General features: G+C 40.2%; 1 protein-coding gene and 1 long non-coding RNA gene across 2 annotated transcripts in view; one reads left to right on the top strand and one right to left on the bottom strand.

Moving 5' to 3' along the window:
• LOC103509970 (activating signal cointegrator 1 complex subunit 3-like) overlaps positions 1–22,731 on the bottom strand; it is a 54,460-nt gene that overhangs the window by 21,910 nt on the left and 9,819 nt on the right. Inside the window, exons 6-20 of the mRNA XM_026823108.1 lie at positions 22,497–22,522; positions 21,787–22,035; positions 20,783–20,997; positions 20,216–20,321; positions 19,337–19,463; positions 18,560–18,886; positions 17,842–18,318; positions 17,679–17,683; positions 17,179–17,284; positions 16,091–16,584; positions 15,875–16,059; positions 13,548–13,789; positions 13,206–13,491; positions 12,210–12,381; positions 11,498–11,752 (exon numbers count right to left, since the gene is read on the bottom strand). Of these exons, the coding sequence (XP_026678909.1) occupies positions 11,498–11,752; positions 12,210–12,381; positions 13,206–13,491; positions 13,548–13,789; positions 15,875–16,059; positions 16,091–16,584; positions 17,179–17,284; positions 17,679–17,683; positions 17,842–18,318; positions 18,560–18,886; positions 19,337–19,463; positions 20,216–20,321; positions 20,783–20,997; positions 21,787–22,035; positions 22,497–22,522 (3,272 nt within the window). The remainder of the gene's footprint in view (positions 1–11,497; positions 11,753–12,209; positions 12,382–13,205; positions 13,492–13,547; positions 13,790–15,874; positions 16,060–16,090; positions 16,585–17,178; positions 17,285–17,678; positions 17,684–17,841; positions 18,319–18,559; positions 18,887–19,336; positions 19,464–20,215; positions 20,322–20,782; positions 20,998–21,786; positions 22,036–22,496; positions 22,523–22,731) is intronic.
• On the top strand, positions 4,713–5,305 carry LOC113468047. The gene is made up of 2 exons (XR_003391921.1): positions 4,713–5,077; positions 5,167–5,305. It is a non-coding gene; the product is annotated as an uncharacterized LOC113468047 (long non-coding RNA).

The raw sequence follows: 22,731 nt of genomic DNA, 5'->3' as shown, positions 1-22,731 counted from the left end.
ATCAAAAAGAGAAATTGAAACATCTACAAATTAAAGAATCACAAAACTACCAGAAGCCCATTCAGCAATATCATAAAATATAGGAACTATAAAACCACTAAAAACCGGGTATACAACAGAAACAAAAAACAAACAGACTTACACTACACGGACGGACCACAATACTAACCACAAAAGCAACAATACTTACTACCTAAGAAAAACCGATACATACCAACACCAACTGAAGATACATCATATCCCGCATCATACACTCATAGAACAAAAAAACCTTATACAGAAACGTACTACAAGACCCCACATACAACATATAGAAAGACTACTAAGAAAAAACATACTACTGATAAGAAAACACAAGACAACACAAAGGGGTTTCAAATAAGGCATAGCTTCTATTTGGAAGCGGTTTGACGTATCAATATAACAATATTACTAAAGAGCAGCACTTTTAAAAAAATCTATCAAATATACATCGTTAATCAACCAACTTCAAAAAACGTATAAAAAAGTTAAACAAGTAAGGTCAAATTAAACACTATATAAAGATACGGAGTCCCAAAAAATGGTCAACATACAAAGAAGATAGCAAACTCAACACACAATACAACTATAAAGATACAAAAGAAAAGAATACCATATATATAATATAATCAAACAAAACGACTCTAAACCATAGTGAAAACAAATCCAATTGGTCATGTACATAAGGAAAAACAAAAGACCGGAAAAGAAAGTCAAAAAACCAAAAACACCTTAACAAATACGAACACAGGCAGCAACGGCATTTCCCTGCTAAAAGTGGAAAAGTCAGGATACGCTCGTCCATATTATTCGTGATACATAATAATAATACATAATAATATAAATAATAATAAAGTGAGCCTAAAGTTGATGAGAGCACTCCAACTCACTTTGGGCCTTCTTTCGTCATATGTAGGAGAGGACGTGCTGCATACAGGGTCCATAGTGCCGTTAGTTACCGGTTACAACGAAAACTTCCCTTCCTTCCTGTCCTATCGCTCTTTCTGTTCGGCAAGGCTGCTTGCCTGAATAGTGCAAGTCCTATTTTAGGCGGGACCTTAGTGGGGACCGGGATTCGACGGACAAACATTAGCACCATATAGCTTCGCGGAGCTAGACGGAATGTGGACGGAGGAAGAATCGGAGCGGATGAGCAAAACCTCATAAACTTGATCTCACTCTAATGAATACCTTACTCTTCCTTTTCGTACCATGCACTACTGCTCTGATTCTCTCCTCACTACCACTACTATTCTCTCCCATTTTTGGATGGACTCTCTCTAGGGATGAGCTTTTCTTTTCTCTTTTTTTCCATTTTTTCCTATTGCATTCTTCTGCTATCAATATGTACCTTTATATTTTATACCTTTATATTTTATAACAAAATGACTAGGGCCATGTAGACTATGTTTATCGTCAAGCCCTGTACAAATACAATTACAATTACCGCCTTGACCACTACACCACCGAGGTAGGTAGCGCCTTGACCACTACACCACCGAGGTAGGTATTCCATACCTCGGCTGGGATTGAACCCACGCCCTCCTGTTTACCAGGCGAGCGCCTTGACCACTACACCACCGAGGATAAAATTCCATACCTCGGCTGGGATTGAACCCACGCCCTCCTGTTCACCAGGCGAACGCCTTGACCACTACACCACAGGTAAATGGCAAGACAGAAAGGCCTGAGATGAGCCTTTAGACAGAATAACCTTAGCAGTTAAAGAGCTGCCTGCCACATGCAAATAGTAGTAATGACGATAAAAAATACCTGGTCATCGATCTCAATACATCTAGCGTCCAATAACTTGGTGAAAGCTTCATCGACAAGATTGGCAAGATACTGAGTGTAGTCTTGTCCATCCAATGATGCCAAGTTATAGTACCTGCAATGTAAAGTAGTGGACATGTTTTAATGACACAAGCTCTGCTTATACGGGTGGGTATACCATTTATATGAAAAATGTATGTTCTGAGTTTCTTGTCGATCAAATATAAATGGAAACTTATTGAAAAAAAAAAATCTAGTCTCCTATTTCAATAGAAATACAGAGCCTCTTACAAAAAGTTAGACCAGACTAAGCTGGAGTAGACCAGCTTAGTCTGGCTGGGGAACTTTAAACAGGGAGTATACGAGTACCAGCCTTGAATTTCCCTTGCTAAAGTCATAGCAAAGGTTGAGAGCGAAGGGCATTCGAATTTTCTAGTCAAAACCAAATGTCGGCCCAATATAGCAACAAGCATCCTAGGGGTGATTGAGAGGCTGACGAAAAACGCCGACCCCGTCTGAACACGTTAAAAGGCGAAGAAAAAGTAGAAGAATTATAGCCTACTAAACTGTGAAAATTAATTGTTTATGATTTTATAACAAAATTTACGTAAACAAAGTACGTGCTCCTCTCTCTATCACTCTCTTGATAATGATATTCTTCGCCTTTTCCCGCTTATGCAGGGTTGCTGATAACTAAAGTAATAATAATGATAATAATAATAATAGAATAAAATAGAAACATTAATTTGACATTTAAAACTAGGGTATAAAGTTGCATGAGAGAAAGTATCAAAAAAGTAAAAATATAGGTAAGAGGAAAAATGGACCTATTTCAATACACTTGAATGACCTTCATTTACTTCGCTAGGTACCCCATACTGAGGGTAATAGAAAGTAAAGTGATATTAATAATAATCTAATGTAAGATAAGACTGTAACAACGTCCATCTGATGAGGGACTACTCTAGGCATTGAAAACTAGGGCTAAAGTGATATTAATAATAATCTAATGTAAGATAAGACTGTAACAACGTCCATCTGATGAGGGACTACTCTAGGCATTGAAAACTAGGCTGGTGATTTCAAATGAAGATTACCGCTGCGCTGGGTGATTCATAAACTTGTAAACTTGGAAATCCCATGTTGATTAGATGTACAGAATATGTACACGGGGAGTGAATCAGTGAATGGAAGGTTCTTGTGTATTTTTAAGTGTATGTAGTGCCCCGCCTAGGTTTTTTTTATTTTTATTTAAAGTTATTTACAGAGGGAAACTAATCCTATTGCCTAGGTTTATCTACTACCGACTGAGATTAAAAAGTCTTATACTATGCCAACAGTTTTTTTCCAAGGGTTTGGTAGAGAAAAAACTGTGACAGAGGGAAGAGGGTGAGGAAAAATCATCAGGCCATGAGGTACACAATAGGGCTGCCTGGAAGAGACTGACGAGAACGCCAACCTTATTTAAAAAGGAAAAGGTTATAGGAAGGAAAAGAAAGAAGAAGAAGGTAGAGGGAATTGTAACTGATAAGGTCTTATCGTCCCGAAATCGAGAGAAGGAAGGCAAGATATGAGGAAGCCAGCCGTTCCGAGAACGAATCTGTTTAGGATAAAATTCGCCCCGGGCGGGAATCGAAACCGCGACCTAGCGCTTACAAGCAAGACAAGACGCGCTACCAACCAAGCTAACTAGGCTGGTCTTTTTTTTTACAATTACCGTTTGGTATCTCACTATTTGAGTTGAACCTAGCAAGGAAAATTCTAAAATATTGAAGCTAAAAATACAGATTATAAAATTTTCCTCATCCTCATTCAACATGCCAGGTTCTATGCCAGGTTTCATTTACATAATATCTACATATATTTCTTCTATCACTAGATTCACGAGTGTACGTCATCTCTATATTTGATAATTAGATACATATTGTTCTGATTCTGTGATAATGGTAAGATTAGTAATATAAGTATAACGTAGAGATACGAGTGGCATATACTCGTAGCGTCAGCTCCCATGGCGTAGTGGCCACTGCGCTCGCCTTGCACGCGGGAGACCCGGGTTCGATTCCCGGCGGGGTCAAGAAATTTGTATCATGCAAATGATTGATTCCGTGACTGGCTGTTGCGGGGCCCACTCAGCCTCGTGAGGAAAATGAGTAGCTATGACATATAAATGCGCATAGCGACCGGTGCCAGCATGGTAGGTAAACATTGGATTTTAGGATTATTGAGATATTGGGAAAATCCTACAAATGCTGCAGTGAGCACCAAAGTTGTGACATAATAACACAAAAAAATGCATTTACATTACATTACATATATCTCGTAGCTTTTTTAGCCCCGGATCTCGTGATCCACCTAGGTTTTTTTTTTTTTTTTTTTTTTTTTTTTTTTTTTTTTAATGCTTCATTTTTGTAGCCGGGCTCTCTATTTTGTGAGCTCTACCCAACACCTATTAAAATTCAACAATAGTGAAAACATCTATTTCTAGATAGTTATGTAAATATGAAATAAAACCCTTATCTTGTTGCCTACACCCAGATTTTAAAACTTTCCGTCAGACCCAAGTTGGAATTCGCGAACTATTATGTAAACTTAAGTTATCATTTGGCTCTAGCAATGTAGGTAGCCTGATATGATAGTAAAATCATCAAAAGTAGTCCGCTCATATTCATTTATTCATGTTTCCATTGTAAAACCATCGAACCTTTTTTTTTAATGAAAACTATTAAGGATTTTTTCGATTAAGAGATAAATATTTAAATGTCTAAAAACCAGACCGGGCTAACCCTGATATACTTTTCGAAAAACATGGAGTTATGCCGGCCATTCACGCTCACACAGTCGGAATTCGGACCGTGTGTGAAGGAAAAATTTCGAGACGCAGGTCCGTCAGACCTCGAGTGATTTATATTATATGCATCAAGGCCCATATACAATATACATAGGTAATTATGTGCAATTCGTTGTTGTAGATATTAGAGCTATGTTACATGTGTATTAGGGTACTTGTCATGTATGATTAAACCGTATTGTATTCTTGGTATCAGACCCACCGGATTTGTCTATTCCAACATCTCTCGTGATTTATACCATTTTATTGTTGGATGTTATTTTTAGTTGCAGTGAAATAATTGCTTAGATTCGTGTTGTCTGTGTCGTAACCTGTCCATCATCAGATGGGCGATATAGTGTAGGTGCTGGGTCAACACGAGAACACCAGAAAGTAACCCGTTGAAGTATTTGCAATCGAAATCCGAGTGTAAAATGTACCCTAATAAATCAGGTTTTCAATATGTACGAGAACACCAGAAAGTAACCCGTTGAAGTATTTGCAATCGAAATCCGAGTGTAAAATGTACCCTAATAAATCAGGTTTTCAATATGTGTTTCGATACCTTTATTCCTCAAAAAAGTCACATTGTTTTCTTCAAAATATTATCAAGTTGACGATTGTTAAGCTGAGTCCATACGGGTGTTAATCAACATTTCAACGTCCAAAGCTCGTCCACACTACAGGCAACATTGTAGATTAACTCCCGTGTGGACCCAGCTTTAAATCTTTTAAACTACCTACCTACATGTTTAAGCTTTAATGGGCGGGTCCACAAAGTTACTTTAAAAATAAAAAAAAAAAAAAAAAAAAAAAATAGATAGCTAAAAAAATTCAAGTCGGTAGGTACATAGCCTAACACGCCGCGCCGAGTGGAAATGCAAAAATGACACGGTTTAACGAGGTATAACGTATAACGAGTTCCAGAGCTCTGAGCCCACAGCACAGCCTCCAATTAAAATCGGCTGTGGAAATGAACGTGGTTCTGATTGAACCAAATGAACGTGGTTCTGATTTGGTTCATTCTCCTATGACATTAGCAATATTAATGGAATAATGGCCAATCTTACCACTGAGAGTTAACACAGTGTCATTGGTTTCCTTTGACGTCATCACCCACCCATTTGATTTACACAGGCCAGTATTTCACAAACCTATCTGTAATAAATGTACACAATTATCTGTAATAAATGCACAAAATTATCGGTATTACAAACATTAGGAACACTAAAGGAGCCCAGATATTGTTTCTGGACGTCCAAGGGGTTTTTAAACCCCCAATGCTTCCAACACCGTGAGATAGGCATGTGAGATACCATGCCTATCTCACGGGCACGGAAAGCAAAAGAAAACATTATTTGAACTCTGTATTACCAGCCTATAGTGCGTCTGCCTTGTGAGCGCTAGGCCGCGGGTTCGATTCCCGCCCGGGGTGGATTTTATCCTGATGGGATAATGTTCGTTCTCGGAACGGCTGGCTTTTTCCTATCCTGTCTTCCTTCTCTCTTCGATTTCGGGACGATAAGACCATAGCAGTTACAGTTCCCTCTGTCAAACCTCTTTAAAAAAAAGAACTCTATTAACTGGAAATCTCTCTGTAATGATGAGATCGGACATAAATGGGTTCCCCATTAAAATTCCTATCCTGTCTTCCTTCTCTCTTCGATTTCGGGACGATAAGACCAGAGCAGTTACAGTTCCCTCTGTCAAACCTCTTTAAAAAAAAGAACTCTATTAACTGGAAATCTCTCTGTAATAATGAGATCGGACATAAATGGGTTCCCCATTAAAACTCGAAAAATCTGGGGGAAAACCTCTGCCAGAGCCAATACAACCAAGTCTAGTCATCAAGGCATTAACCATCAGTGGTTAGCACACTAAACTTCAGGTCGAACGGTCCACAGCCCCAAAAAACCCAGTCCATTTGAGTCTAAAAAACCCGGACTCAAATCCATTCCTCTTCGGACATGGAAAGCAAAGCAAAAGGGAAAAGAGGAAGGGAGGGAATATCTCGAGAAGGGTAAGAGCTAGAGACTTGAAATTTGGTATGTAGCTGTGAAATGTGACAAGGATGCGACACGAAAAATTTGATTAAGACCGGTGCAATGCTTGGCGGCATTTTACCGCTTTTTTGCGGTTTTCGCTGTAATTTAACAATATCTGGGGAACGGTATGAGCTAGAGATTTGAAATTTGTTTGTACAAATCCCAAAAAGCTTCGCGGGCCACAAAAACGGTCTGGCGGGCCACATGTGACCCGCGGGCCGCTAGTTGGAAACCCCTGGTATATAACATTGCACGAAATGGTTATGTAGGATGCAAGAACAAAATATTTTGTACACATTTCATACCTGTCAAATACTTCATTCATTTTTTACCCTTTTTCTTATGTTTCACCCCAGCTGTTTTTGGTAATTGTTAAAAACAAATAGTTTATGCTAAGTTAAAGTGTTTTATCCGGATTTTTACCTTTACCATTTCTGTTTGTCTTAGAAGAAGTATAAATTCCAAAAAAGAATTATAATTTTATGTTAAGTAAAACATTGTAATTTTAGGGATATGTTCGTTTTGTCCTTAACCTGTAGGCTTCATTTCCACACTGATCTTGCTTTTTGTACACATTTTTCTCTCAATCGGTATTCGGCTAATTTGGGTTACACCTGAGTAACAGGGCATGTAGATAGTCATGTATAATTTGAAAAATATTGCAATTTCTCTACGAACCCCTCTTCTTTGCGAACAAAAATTATTCCGAGTGAATACAACCAATTAAAGTATTTGGGTATACCTAAAAAACTGATTACACAAAATTCAACTGATTGGCCATTCGGAGTGCGAAAATTAGCTGACTGACCATAAGGCAATATGCAAAACGGCGGTTTACATCGTTTGGCGAAATAAAATTTCGGAAAAGTCGTACCATTTTCCAGTAGTACAGGAATCGTACTCCTTATTTCCAATCAGTTGAGTTTTGTGATCAATAAGGAGTACGATTCCTGTACTACTGAAAATGGTACGACTTTTCCGAAATTTTCTTTCACCAAACGATGTAAACCGCTGTGTTGCATATTGCCTGGAAGTCAGTCAGCTAATTTTCGTATTCCTTATTGCCAATCAGTTGAGTTTTATGATCCCGAAAGTGGTTTTTCCTGTACTACTGGAAAATGGTACGACTTTTCCAAAATTTTCTTTCGCCAAACGATACAAACCGCCGTTTTGCATATTGCCTTATGGTCAGTCAGCTAATTTTCGCACTCCTTATGGCCAATCAGTTGAATTTTGTGTAATCAGTTTTTTAGGTATACCCAATTATTTGAACTTCTGTGAAGTTTAGGGTGGGGTCTTGGATCATTCTTCAGAAAGTTTCAAATTCGAATTGTAAAACTTCATGTTTTCAAGATTTTCTTATGATTTTTTCCCCCTTCAAGTAAAATAAATACACAATTTAGCACAATTTGGAGTTCATATTTTTAAATTATTTTGAAGAATGACCCGACCTCTGCCTCGACATTGTAATGCATTCGTGGTATTTTCTTAATCAAATAATTTGTAAATAATTGAAGAATCCACTATGTAAAACATACGGAATTCTTTATGTGTATTTACAAATTAATTAATAAAGTACGCTCATTTGTGGGTATCACTTGAATAAAATTTACGAACTCACTTTTTAGAATTAAAAGTTAACAATAAAATTGCCTAATTTTAACACATTTGAAGGATCAAAATAAATTGATGCAAAATATTTTATTTTCTACTTGATTGTTTTTGTGAACCCGTCATAATGGCTTTTTAAATTTATTTTTTAGTTATATTGATTTTTTTTTCTCTTGTTGCATTTAGCCATGTTTTTGGAACGGATAAAGCAGGCGGAGATAGATTTACACAAAATATGTAAATTATCTTAACTTAAATGTACACGGAAACATGTTTTTTATCTTTCATCTACCTTAACACTTTCCCCCGTCGCTTGACGAAAATTCTAATACAATAATTCTTTTTTACATCAGTCAGTTTTTATACTGGTAGGTACTTCATTAGGAAAGAATGAATGTTTTAGTTTAGGCCCGCCACTCACGGGCAGACTGTCTGACAGACCCAGGTCTGCGAGCGTGAGGGGCGAAAAAACCTAGACATAAGTCTGTCAGACCGTCTGAGAGACCTGGGTCTCGAGCTTTTTCCAACACACAGGTTTAAGACTGTCTGACAGACTCAGTTTTGTGAGACCGCGGTCTGAACGAGCGTGGGGGGCATTAGACAACATCCTACTTTGTGTCAAGAGTAGGTACACAATCACAGCCTACATAAACGGTTATAAGAAAATCACCCTCTAACGTAAAATGGGATTAAAAAAAAACCTAAAACTGTTTCCTAAAAATCATCGCCAGCGGCAATGGCACTTTACTGACGGATCACTGAAGTTAGGAACGTTGAGTGCCAGCCTAAGTAGCGCGTCTGGCTTGTAAGCGTTAGGACGCGGGTTCGATTCCAGGGGCGGATTTTATCCTGAACGGATAAGGTCCGTTCTCGGAACGGCTGTCTTTCTCCTATCCTGTCTTTCTTCCCTTCAAAAAGCAAGGTTGTGAAAAGGTAACTACCTATAACTTACTAATTATTCATAATACATTATGTTCAATGAGGTTTTTTAATTACCAGTAGGTAGAAACTTTATATTAAAAATATAAATACAAAACTATATTGTAAATAACTATTATTTATTAAATTGCAAGGTGTTGTCATTTTCTATTTGTCTGAAAGGTATTATGTATGTGTATTGTGTACCTTTGAATCCTTGATCCGCGTGACTAACTATTTTCTTCAGAGTAAATCTTTTACATTCATGCTGTTGATGTCAGAATTGTCAGATAAGTTTGCTTCGGATGGGATTTGAACCCATCCGAATTAAATTGTACCTAGCAAAGTAAAGACAAGAATCACATCACAGGTCGTGGAACTCAGGGAGTTTATTCAACGTGAAATCTCAAGGAGAACTGCTGATCTAATCCTAGGTATGAGTCTGATATCAGGTCTAGACTCAGCTCAAACGATCCTGAAATCAGAACCAATAAACAAGGTTATTCTTTTTATTAAAGTTTGATAGAGGGAACTGTAGCGGATGAGGTCTTATCGTCCCGAAAGCGAAGAGAGGATAGAAAACCAGCCGTTCCGAGAACGAACCTTATCTGTTTAGGATAAATCCATTTTTGGCCGTTCTTTATGTTAATCCTGACCATTTTTCCTATCTAATCAGGATAAAATCCGCCCCCGGGTGGGAATCGAACCCGTGACCTAGCACTACCCTCCCAGCTAACTAGGCTGGCTCTACGTATGCTTACCTCGTTGTGATGGACTATTGAAGCTGCTACTATATTATTGATTATAGCCTACTATATTATTGATAGGGATAAATCAATGTCTTACATGGGGTTCTGCAGGAGACGTCGTATGAAGTAGGTCCAAGTGAGATAGTCCACGGCTTCCTGTGTTGTCCTGATGGTCCGGGCTACTATCTCAGCATTGAAATGATCTGGTAGTACAGGAAGCAGAGAGGATTCCACAGGGAATGGCTCGTACAGGAACTTCTTGTAGTAGTTCTTCTTGGCATCATGAACCTGGCGATGGAAACATTGAAATTAATAAGAGCTTCCTGTAATGGCTACTATCTCAGCATTGAAATGATCTGGTAGTACAGGAAGTACTAATAATAAAAGGTATAGTGGACGGACTATTGTATTCGCTTCGGTGTCGTCTGTCGGTCGGTCTGTCTGTCTGTCGGTCTGTCTGTCTGTTCCCATAGAAGGACTTATCCAAACCTAGTCGACCTATACATATATCAAATTGAAGGTCTTTTTACCAGGATCACGAAAATGGTGGTGCAAATTTTGTCCAGAGAACCATAAAGCCAAAAATCCAAAAAAACTGTTTTTTGGGGGATTTTTTTCACATTTTCTCACACAAATGAGCTCTGATCTTGAAATTTGTCGCGACGACCTATGAACTCAGAGCGAGAAAGTTTTAGATAACACTTCAGTCGTTATTTTAAGACCGGTTTTAGCGTCACCTATGTTAAACTACGCCTAGGAAGGCCAATAAATGGATGGGTGATTTAAACATTATATTGGGAATCAAGGGAGAACGGGCTCTAGTCTTGATTTTAAATCATTACATGAAAGTAAAATCAAAAAATCAAATCAAGAATAATAATAAACTGAATATTTAGCAAATTAGGTAGGTACATAGGTACTGATCGAATAAACTACGGGCTAAATAATTCCCGGAGGGACGGGCCCAGCTTGTTATTTGACTTTCAAAGGTAAAATGTAAACCAGTTGCCTCTAATTCTTTAACAAGCTGGGTCCGTCCCTCCGGGAATTTTTTAGCCCGTAGTGATTACAGAAAATAGAAAATCAGTACCTATGTACCTGCCTAATTTGTTTAATATTCAGTTTATTATTATTCTTGATTTGATTTTTTGATTTTACTTTCATGTAATGATTTAAAATCAAGACTAGAGCCCGTTCTCCCTTTATTCCCAATATAAGGTTTAAGTCACCCATCCATTTATTGGCCTTGCTCGGCGTAGCTTAACATAGGTGACGCTAAAACCGGTCTTAAATGATCGCTAAAACCGGTCAGTTTTTTTGGTTTTTTGGCTTTATGGTTTTCTGGACAAAATTTGTGTTCCTGGTAAAAAGACCTTTAATTTGATACATAGGTCGACCAGGTTTGGATAAGTCCTTCTATGGGGACAGACAGACAGACACCGAAGCGAATACAATAGTCCGTCCACTATACCTTTTATTATTAGTAATAATAAAGGAAGGACGGACTAAAAATCAGGGGAAACTGACGACAAGTGGGAAGGGGCCTTTACCTGGTCGATCTGTCCATCATCAAAGTGAGGTAGGAGTACCATGGACAGGTCAGAGTACGTCCGGCAGGTAACCAGGCCAGGGAGGGTGTTGGGGTTCTTATTTCTGAACAGATGCAGGTTCTCCTTCACCACATGGGGTAGTTGAAGGAGAGGAGAGTCTTGTAACCATAGAGCTTGAATGATCATTTGCATGAGATGTTGTAGGGAGATGACACAGGAGAGCCAACCATACTCTGCTGTCACGTCGATCAATGCCTGTCAAAGTAAATGAGTTAAAGCAATTAAATATTTTTTTTTATACCTTGGATCTTGGTCATACTTCAAATTTTTAATTTTTCCCCTATATATTTCTGAAGAAGAAGAAGAAGAAGAAGAAGAAGAAGAAGAAGAATAAGAAGAAAAAATAATTGCAAAATATCTTTTTTCCACGTATTGTAGATTCGAACTCTTGAAAAACCACTCGGTGGGATTAATGTCCGATGTGTTCTCTACCACCTAACCCTTAGAGCTCCTTTATTATATCGTCAAATTCTCAAATAAATGAGAACAAAAATTCCATGCCTCGCCTGGAACGAACCCGTACCCTTGACCACTACGCCGAGTGAGCGGCTTGACCACTACGCCGAGTGAGCGGCTTGACCACTACGCCGAGTGAGCGGCTTGACCACTACGCCGGCCGAGGTATGGTATTTTCATGTCTTCAATCACCTACCTGAATAATTCGTATCGATTGATCCAGCACGGATTTCAAGTCAGTCAGATAATCGGTGTATTCTGATAGGTCAAGACGAGAGAAATGTGCCTGGAGTAGAATGAAGGCCTTCATGTTGGCACTGTCAAATGTCATTGGGTCAATGGGTAGGGGACATTGCTTGCAGAGAGCCCTGTGAATATACCATAAGACACGTTAGACCTGTCAAATGTCATTGGGTCAATGGGTAGGGGACATTGCTTGCAGAGAGCCCTGTGAATATACCATAAGACACGTTAGACTCAGCCTAGTTAGGTAATCAGCTTGGAGGGTAGCGCGCTAGCGCGCCTGCTTTGTAAGCGCTAAATCTGGGTTCGATTGCCACCCGGGGCGGACTTAATCTCTATCCTACTATGCTATCTTCCTCCACTCTCCGGTTTCGGACAATAAAACCTCCGTTGTTACAGTTCTGTCTATCAAGTGACAGAAGTCTTATGAAGGATAGAAAGCCAGCCGTTCTGAGAACAAAGCTTAACCCTTCAGAATAACATTTCAAGCGGGAGTTTTTTTTTTATTTATTTAAGAGGTTTGATAGAGGGAACTGTAACTGGTAAGGTCTTATCGTCCCGAAAGCGAAGAGAGAAGGACCACAGGAAACGAGAAAGCCAGGCTTTCCGAGAAAGAACATTTTCTGTTTAAGATAAAATCCGCTCCGGGCGGGAATCGAACCCGCGAAAATGTTCAAGATTACGTTTTGAAATAGGTAACTACAAAACTTATTAAGGAGCGCGGCAGCGCTCCGCCCCGCCAAGTCAAGAAAGTTACCTTTATGTGATACATGGATACACGTTCCGGTTTTGATCTTATCCGACTCGAGTTTCGTCCATCTCCGTGGACTTTTTCAAGGAAACTGTAGTTACCTATTTCATAACTTTATAACCTAGGTTGTCTAATATAAGCATATTTAATAATAATCAAGATTACGTACAAAATCATTCTGACTAATGTTTTACTCACTCATTCAAATGCTCCTCATTATGTCTCACAGGTAACAGACTGTACTCGTACGAACTACACATGACTGCCAGCAATTCAGCCAGGTTCAGGTCAGGTTTGAGTAATTGCTGATAGGTGAGCATTGTACTGTGCGAGAGATAATAGTAGGAAGCTATGCGTCCCATGGAGGTAGGAGCTACGGAACGACAACCACCTTCTTCTTCAACCTGGCCTCGAACTTGACCTTCCAGTCTGCCACTCTCTCCTTGACCAGTGCCTTGAGTGGGGCTATGTACACCACCTTGGCCTCAGGACATTGCTTGAACACACGGAAGCAGGTGATCTCCGCGGCTATCGTCTTGCCTGAGCCCGTGGGTGCACCTAGTAGTACATTGTTATCCGTGTGATATAGACAGTGGAATATTTGGGTCTGTATGGGATTGAAGTGAGAGAACTTGTACAGGGATTCATATTGTGGTTGTTGTAAGGCGGACACAGGGAGTGGTTGTAACTCCAGTAGGTTCGTGTGAGGGGGATGTAGTTCAGGTACAATAAGGTGTTTGAATGACATGGAGTGTTGTACCACAGAGCCGAGGTACCGATCACTCATCGCACGGATAAGATATTGATTGGGCAGAGGATTCTCTCTCTCTCTCTCTCTCTCTCTCTCTCTCTCTCTCTCTCTCTCTCTCTCTCTCTCTCTCTCTCTCTCCATCCCTCCCCCTCTATTTCTCATTCCATACCTCCCATCAGGGGGTAAAAGAGAGAAGTCCCTTCCTAAAAGTATAAATTACGTAGATACCTATATAGTAGGTAGGTATAGGATAGCAGTTTTTTTTTTTTTTTTTTAAGATTTTCTGTATTCCTTAGAGGTACAAGATATTTATTTTATTTTAATTCCGATAAAAAATAAAAATAAAAAAGTAAAACCAATTTTAGAAAAGTGTAGGGAAAAGATCTTGGGGAGCAGAAAACGAGAGAGGGAGAGAGAAAGAGAGAGAGAGGGAGGGAGAGAGAGAGAAAGGGAGAGAAGGAGGAGAAATAAACAGAGAGGGAGAGATTGTTAGAATGGAGTGGGAAGAGGAGGAAGAGAGAGCGTAAGATCTAGAGAAAATATTGAGATACGTGGGACGCATATTTAATGTGAGATATGATGATAGAGGGAGAAAGAAAAAGAAGAGAGAGAGAGAGAGGAAAAGATAAAAAAAAGAGAGAGAAAGAGAGGGAGAGTGATAATAGCATTTGTCATATCTTCCGGCTTGTACAGCAACACATGACGCCACCCGTCTAAAAGTTCACCTCCCTCATCGTTGTTTAACCTGTGTGTTCTATACCTTTGTTTTATCATCTTTCTATACCTTTATTTTATCATCTTTCTATACCTTTATCATCTTTATTTTATAAAATACCAAGCATACCTTTTTATAAATCACCTTGATCAACGTGCTGTCAAAGACACCTTTGACCAACCTCAGTGGTGCAGATGTGGACTGAGATATAAAGAGAGAGAGAGAGAGAGAGAGAGAGAGAGAGAGAGAGAGAGAGAGGAAAAGATAAAAAAAGAGAGAGAAAGAGAGGGAGAGTGATAATAGCATTTGTCATAATATCTTCCGGCTTGTACAGCAACGCATGACGCCACCCGTCTAAGAGTTCACCTCCCTCATAGTTGTTTAACCTGTGTGTTCTATACCTTTGTTTTATCGTCTTTCTATACCTTTATTTTATTATCTTTCTATACCTTTATTTTATCATCTTTCTATACCTTTATTTTATCATTTTTCTATACCTTTATTTTATCATCTTTCTATACCTTTATCATCTTTATTTTATAAAATACCAAACATACCTTTTTATAAATTACCTTGATCAACGTGCTGTCAAAGACACCTTTGACCAACCTCAGTGGTGCAGATGTGGAGTTCGGGCCTGGAGGTTGATGGTTCACTAGATGTAACCCCGTGGTAGATCTTTTTCAACTATCTCCTCTAGACAGATAAATTCTCTCTCATCTCGAATTTATAAAAACCTGCAATAAGAGCATATAGCAGATAAAGTACACCCACACAGCAATTGGAGGCGACAGAAACGTCGCCAGTCGCGCCCAGAGAGTAGTTTGCTTAGTTTTAAATAAGAAAATAAGAAGTAGGAATTAAGAATAAAAAGGATATGGAGGAGAAGAAGAAAGAGGGAGAGATGGAGGGGGAGGAGGAACAGGGGAAGGAGAACCAGTCAGAGATGAAGAGGAAGAATAAGTAAAAAAAGGAGGAAGAAGGAGGAGAAGGGGGAGGACGAGAAGGAGGAGAAGAAGAAGAAGGAGGAGGAGAAGGAAGAGATGATGGTGGTGATGATGAAGAAGAAGAAAAAAAAAGAAAACGAAAAAGAAGGAGAAGAAGAAGACTTAAGAACTACTCTGCTTGAAGTGTTTTATCTGCCTGGTGGTGGAGTTATTAAAAACTGTATCAGACTAGAATACTGGAAATGTGGAAATACTGAATTCCAGTTGGATATAAAACAGCGATTCGGGGATGTAGTTCAGGTACAATAAGGTGTTTGAATGACATGGAGTGTTGTACGACAGAGCCGAGGTACCGATCACTCATCGCACGGATAAGATATTGATTAGGGGATGTAGTTCAGGTACAATAAGGTGTTTGAATGACATGGAGTGTTGTACGACAGAGCCGAGGTACCGATCACTCATCGCACGGATCAGATATTGATTCGGGAGTGGATCACTCAGTGGGATGGTCATGATCAAACTCTCCTCAGACTTGGTAATCACCTGCTTCTTGGATAACAAGAAGTACTCGGAGTGATAGATAAAGTCACTGTCCGGATCTTCCACCCAAATCCAGAACGGTTCCGCGAATGTACTCTTGTTCTTATCATTCCATGAGAAGTTTCACCTGCTTCTTGGATAACAAGAAGTACTCGGAGTGATAGATAAAGTCACTGTCCGGATCTTCCACCCAAATCCAGAACGGTTCCGCGTATGTACTCTTGTTCTTATCATTCCATGAGAAGTTCGCTTTGATAGTGAGATGTATCTTGAGTACCGTGCGTGTGATGGGGAGCAGTTTGGATTCTATCTCCAATAGAGGAATCTCCCAGGCACACTGCTTGACTTTATCTCCTACATGGGGGTCACGTAACATATAGCTGATCTCCTTGGCTGGCATCTCCCTCAGATCCTCCACTGTAAGCCCCCGCTGTTCTATCTTGTTCAAGATGTCCGGTTTGAGGATGGGTGACTGATAGCCTCGGTTGGTAACCAGTTTGATTTGGCGTAGTGGTGTCTCGTGAGGCCATTGCTTGGTTTCAAACATGAGGGGATGGGTGACTGATAGCCTCGGTTGGTAACCAGTTTGATTTGGCGTAGTGGTGTCTCGTGAGGCCATTGCTTGGTTTCAAACATGAGATGCTTATTTGGGTGTTCTGTTGTAACATTTACAATATCTCTAACCGTTTAGTCAGTATAGCTGAAAACCGCCAAAAAGCGGTCGAAAACCGCCAAAAAGCGGTAAAATGCCGCCATGCGTTGCACCGGTCTTAACCAAAAGTTTTGTGTCGCATCCTTGTCACACTTGACAGCTACATACCATATTTCAAGTCTCTAGCTTTTACCGTTCTCGAGATAATTTGTTTACAGACAGACACACACACACAGACAGACACACACACGGACCAATGGCTGAAACTTTGGATTTAGGCTCTAGGGACCTCAAAACGTGTTTTGGCACTAAAAATTTTAGGCTCTAGGGACCTCAAAACGTGTTTTAACACTAAAAACTGACCATCGAAAATTTGACCCGATTACATTACTTTACTTCCTATAGGATAAGGAAAGTAAAAAGTAAACGCGGTCGTTGGCCTTACTGCAAAAACACAAGATATTTGTTTAAGTACACACAACACACATTCATTATTTCATTCACTTGGTCTGTAACTGTGTAATCTCTTTAGTTTCATTTTTTTCTGTTCTGATCTAAATTACCTGAAGTGTTATACTGAGGTCGCCCCGCACGTCCGAATATCTGTAGTACATCCAGTATACCGATATGCACGTAACATCCATGCTTGGCGTTGTACATTTCCGTGCCCTGAAATCAAGCCAGAGAAAAACTGCTATATCCAGGGTGGTAGATCAATATGTGGCTCATCTATAATGATAAGCGCTACACTCTGCACGTAGTTCCTATTCTGCCAGGACCGGGACACACCATCCCACTCTGGTGTTCTCGTGTTGACCCAGCACCTAAATGGGAAGTATTGTGTCTCTTCTCGCCCATCTGATGAGAGGCATACTACGGGATGGCGGTCCTTTCACACACAGCGGTATTCTAGTGAAATCCGCGCGTTTTCCCTGCGGATCCGCTGGACGTCCGCAGAAATTTAGACCCGCGATGGCGGTTTTTTTCCCGCTGCAGTAGTAGTCATATGAAGTGTTGTGATGTAAGGAATAAATAATTTTTAATTTCTTGAAGTGTGACCTACGTAAACTTGAACCGCAACAATGTTCAAGATTACGTACAAAATCATATACGACACAGGCCACAAGCGTCTAATGTAGCAGTTGTTCCATTGCTACGAAATAAAAACGGCGGTGGAACACTCATCTTTAAAATAAAAATAAAAATAAAAAATAATAATAATTTACCTGCATGATGGAATCCAATCCCAAACGCAATGGTCAGTTTCAAATTGGAATCCTTGATATTGTCCACAATATTATCCATCTCTGCATCTGATGTATGTACCCACATCTTAGGATTCGTTTCACATGCGAGTATTGTAATCAGATCTATAGCAGTGAGTCTAGTCTGTCTCCGAGATGATACAAATATCATGACAGGTTTCTCCGGGGAATGTTGCTTGATAGCTGTGTAGATAGGTTTGTTCATCTTTGCCATGCGAGGGCAGTACTGCTTGCCCGGGAACCCGCTGATGTGCACCTCTAGGGGGACAGGGCGTACACTGGGGCGGAAGTTGTACATCCCTTGCTTGGTTATGTTCAGCCAGGTCGCCAGGTCCTTGGCATTGGCGAGTGCGGTGGAGAGACCTACGAGACGAACATTCCGCTTTGTGTAAGACGAAATGAAGTTAACTCGGGATACAATGACTTCAAGCACAGGACCTCTGTCCTCGCCTAGAAGATGTATCTCATCTATGGCCCGGGAAACCGCTGATGTGCACCTCTAGGGGGACAGGGCGTACACTGGGGCGGAAGTTATACATCCCTTGCTTGGTTATGTTCAGCCAGGTCGCCAGGTCCTTGGCATTGGCGAGTGCTGTAGAGAGACCGACCAGACGTACGTTCCGCTTGGTGTATGACGAGATGAAGTTGACTCGGGATACAATAACTTCAAGCACAGGACCTCTGTCCTCGCCTAGAAGATGTATCTCATCTATAATGATAAGCGCTACACTCTGCACGTAGTTCCTATTCTGCCAGGACCGGGACACACCATCCCATTTCTCCGGTGTGGTTACTATCACACTGGCTGAGGAGATGGCCTGTATGTCTGGCGTGACATCCCCTGTCAACTCTACCACCTTCTTCTTCAACCTGGCCTCGAACTTGACCTTCCAGTCTGCCACTCTCTCCTTGACCAGTGCCTTGAGTGGGGCTATGTACACTACCTTGGCCTCAGGACATTGCTTGAACACACGGAAGCAGGTGATCTCCGCGGCTATCGTCTTGCCTGACTTTTTTTTTTTTTTTTTTTTTTTTTTTTTTTTTTAAGGCTTTAATGGCAGGATTCTCACACTGTGAGCTCTTCCACCCAACCAACGATTGCCAACAGGATAAACCTGTCGGCGAGATAGAAAAATAGGGGAAAGAAGAGAGGGGAAAAGAGAAGACGAAGGAATAATAATGGAATAGTCTCCGAGATGATACAAATATCATGACAGGTTTCTCCGGGGAATGTTGCTTGATAGCTGTGTAGATAGGTTTGTTCATCTTTGCCATACGAGGGCAGTACTGCTTGCCCGGGAACTAGAATAGATTATCAAGCTTCAGGATAGAGGTGTTCCGTGACAAGAACTTTGAAGCTTGTGGCACTCAAGGCATTTCTGATTTCAATGATGAAGACCTCATCAGTTACACTTCCCTCTATCAAACCCACCTCAAAGAGTATGCATAGTTGGACCAAAGTCCTGATCAATCAGCTTAAGAGTTCGCGGCGATAGCACGTTGAATGAACCAGGTTTCTCCGGGGAATGTTGCTTGATAGCTGTGTAGATAGGTTTGTTCATCTTTGCCATGCGAGGGCAGTACTGCTTGCCCGGGAAACAGCATGTGCGGGCAAGTTTACTCCCCAGGCCAGAGTTGCAGTACACACTAACACTTTGATATCACCCGATCCAAATGCCTTCTCCACGAAATCTCTGAGAATAAGACAGGAAATAATGCACTTCAGTTATGTATCCATCAGAGATTAGAGTGACATTTTCCCAAAGGACTCAAAAAGTAATGAGTAACAGCTAAATTTTTATAAAGTTTTGAACATAAGAGGTCGAGTGAATTGGAACACATCACATGCCTTCAGGCATACTCCATTCATCAAGGGTCTAGATTTACTTTACCCTTAGGTTTTGAAGAACATTTTCCTCTAATTTCAAAATCAACCTAACTGTTAAAGAGTTATGGCGGAACAAACAAAATATGGAAAAAATGAAAAATTAAATGCAAAATGTTGAAATTGAAATTTAGACCTCGCTTTACTTGTTCAATATTTATATATATATTCAATTATTATCTACCTTTATAATTATTTATTGACGATTGTAAACGCCCGCCCGTCAGGGTATTATTACAAATAAAACGATATATTTAATTATCTATCTATCATTTTACCTGTCAGAGCGAGGTAGACCAGCATGATGTATGGCGAATGATCAAAATGTGGAGTTCACACAATCCGGCCTAAAGGACCAAAATGTGAAGTTCACACAATCCGGCCTAAAGGACCAAAATGTGAAGTACAAAATAAAAACAGAAGCTTAAAAGTAAGGATTCATGTACTTACCTTAATAATGACAGCATGTGCGGGCAAGTTTACTCCCCAGGCCAGAGTTGCAGTACACACTAACACTTTGATATCACCCGATCCAAATGCCTTCTCCACAAAATCTCTGAGAATAAGACAGGAAATAATGCACATCAGTTATGTATCTATCAGAGATTAGAGTGACATTAAAATTTTCCCAAAGGACTCAAAAAGTAATGAGTAACAGCTAAATTTTTATAAAGATTTGAACATAAGAGGTCGAGTGAAATGGAACACATCACATGCCTTCAGGCATACTTTATTCATCAAGGGTCTAGATTTACTTTACTCTTGGGTTTTGAAGAACATTTTCCTCTAATTTCAAAATCAACCTAACTGTTAAAGAGTTATGGCGGAACAAACAAATGGAAAAATTAAATGCAAAATGTTAAAATTGAAATTTAGATCTCGCTTTATTTGTTCAATATTTTTTTTTATATTATATTATCTACCTTTATAATTATTTATTGACGATTGTAAACGCCCGCCCGTCAGGGTATTATTACAAATAAAACGATATATTTAATTATCTATCTATCATTTTACCTGTCAGAGCGAGGTAGACCAGCATGATGTATGGCGAACCCATACTGGAGCAGTTGATTCAATTCTTTGGATTGCAAGTGCGGCACTTTGAACTTGGTGTTCACTCCTCTGCCTTCGGGTTCAAATAGTTCAATCTGATTCTTAGTCATTGCTTTTTCCTTCAGAGTGTTGGCTGTGCGACCTGTCGCATTCCGGGCGTGAACGAACACCATCACCTAAAATTTGGAAATGTGAACCAGGCTTTATCAGAAAGAGGACTAAGAACTCGGTAAGAACAAGGAAAAAAAGCGACTAATATTCGAACCATACCTATCAATTGTGCAAACTCATTTCTGGACAGTCATTCTGATTTTTACTTTCATGCTGTCAAAACTCATTTCTGGACAGTCATTCTGATTTTTACTTTCTATTACTATAGTATAGCGAGCTATACTAGTAATGAAAATATTGTTATTATTATTATTTGTTTAGTTTAAAAAGATGAGTGTTTCACGGCCATTTTTATTTCGTAGCAATGAAACAACTGCTACATTCGACTCGTGTTTTCTGTATCGTAGCATGGCCATCCTGTATTAGGTATGCCTCTCATCAGATGGGCGAGAAGAGACACAATACTTCCCATTTAGGTGCTGGGTCAACAAGAAAACACCAGAAAGTAACCCGTTGAAATATTTGCAATCGAAAAATGAGCGCAATTTTTTGTCGATGGTGGGCATCGAACCCGGAACCTTCTGCAAGGCAAGCTAGCGTGTTACCACTGGGCTAACCGAGAAGAGACACAATACTTCCCATTTAGGTGCTGGGTCAACACGAGAACACCAGAATGTAACCCGTTGAAATATTTGCAATCGAAAAATGAGTGCAATTTTTTGTCGATGGTGGGCATCGAACCCGGGACCTTCTGCATGGCAAGCTAGTTCTTTGTCTTTGAGCATACCAATCCAAAGTTCTTTGTCTTTGAGCATACCAATCCAATAAAATTCGAATCGCATTGTCTTTCTCACCTGATTTCCTTTGGCCACCTCCTCCGCCACTTTCTCATAGCATATGTTATCCATCTCCGCGATCTGTTGCGACATCTGGCGGGGTTTGACTCCGATGAACGTCTGTTCCAGCGGCACGGGCCGGAACCGCGAGTCGAAGAAGAACAGCCCCACGTACGGGTTGACGCGGAGAAAGTTGGCAACGTCCACGTAGTTTGGCAACGTCGCGGACAGACCCACGATCCGGATCATCGACTGAGTCGATTCCACCTGGAATAGTACCGTGGACACAGTGTTGCAAATGATGATGATGATTTTTTTTTTTCAAGGTTTGATAGAGGGAACTGTAACTGCTAAGGTCTTATTGTTCCGAAATCGAAGACAGAAGGAAGACAGAATGGAAGAAAGCTAGCCGTTCCGAGAACGAACATTATCCGTTCAAGATAAAATCCGCCTCGGGCGGGAATCGAACCCGCGGCCTAGCGCTTACAAGGCAGACGCACTACCAAAGGTGATTGTTTTATAAAGTTAATTCATTATTGCTTATTTTATTAGTTCTTTGTTCTTCCCCCCCCCCCACCTACACTCTCGCATTTATACTATGTCGTTATCAGAGGCATATATATATTTTTTGTTCTCTCTGGAAAATTTCTTCTTCACAATGCTGAGAATGAAGCGAGTTGCAAATGGGCGGCGGGGTAAAAATTATTAATAAAAGGTCGAGTTCCTACGTAAAAAGTTGTTGAAAATCCAAAATCTGAGTCAACAACTCCGAAAAAGTAGCTTTAAAAGGTTCGAAAAATTCAATTTATTAATTGCTGGTTCTATTGAAAAGTTCAAAGAGTTTGTGACGCAGATTTCACGTCAGCAGATGCGCAGAAACGCTTGCGCACAACAAACCGAAGCGAGGAGTCGCGATGAATCAGTGACGTCATCGCGGCTAGGAGCGGTATGCCGTGCAGCGTC

This window comes from Diaphorina citri, unplaced genomic scaffold, assembly GCF_000475195.1.
Source record: "Diaphorina citri unplaced genomic scaffold, Diaci psyllid genome assembly version 1.1 scaffold2, whole genome shotgun sequence".
In the NCBI taxonomy this organism is placed as follows: Eukaryota; Metazoa; Arthropoda; class Insecta; order Hemiptera; family Psyllidae; genus Diaphorina; species Diaphorina citri.
Note: the sequence above shows the minus strand (reverse complement) of the source record. Positions and strands in the feature narration are given on the sequence as shown.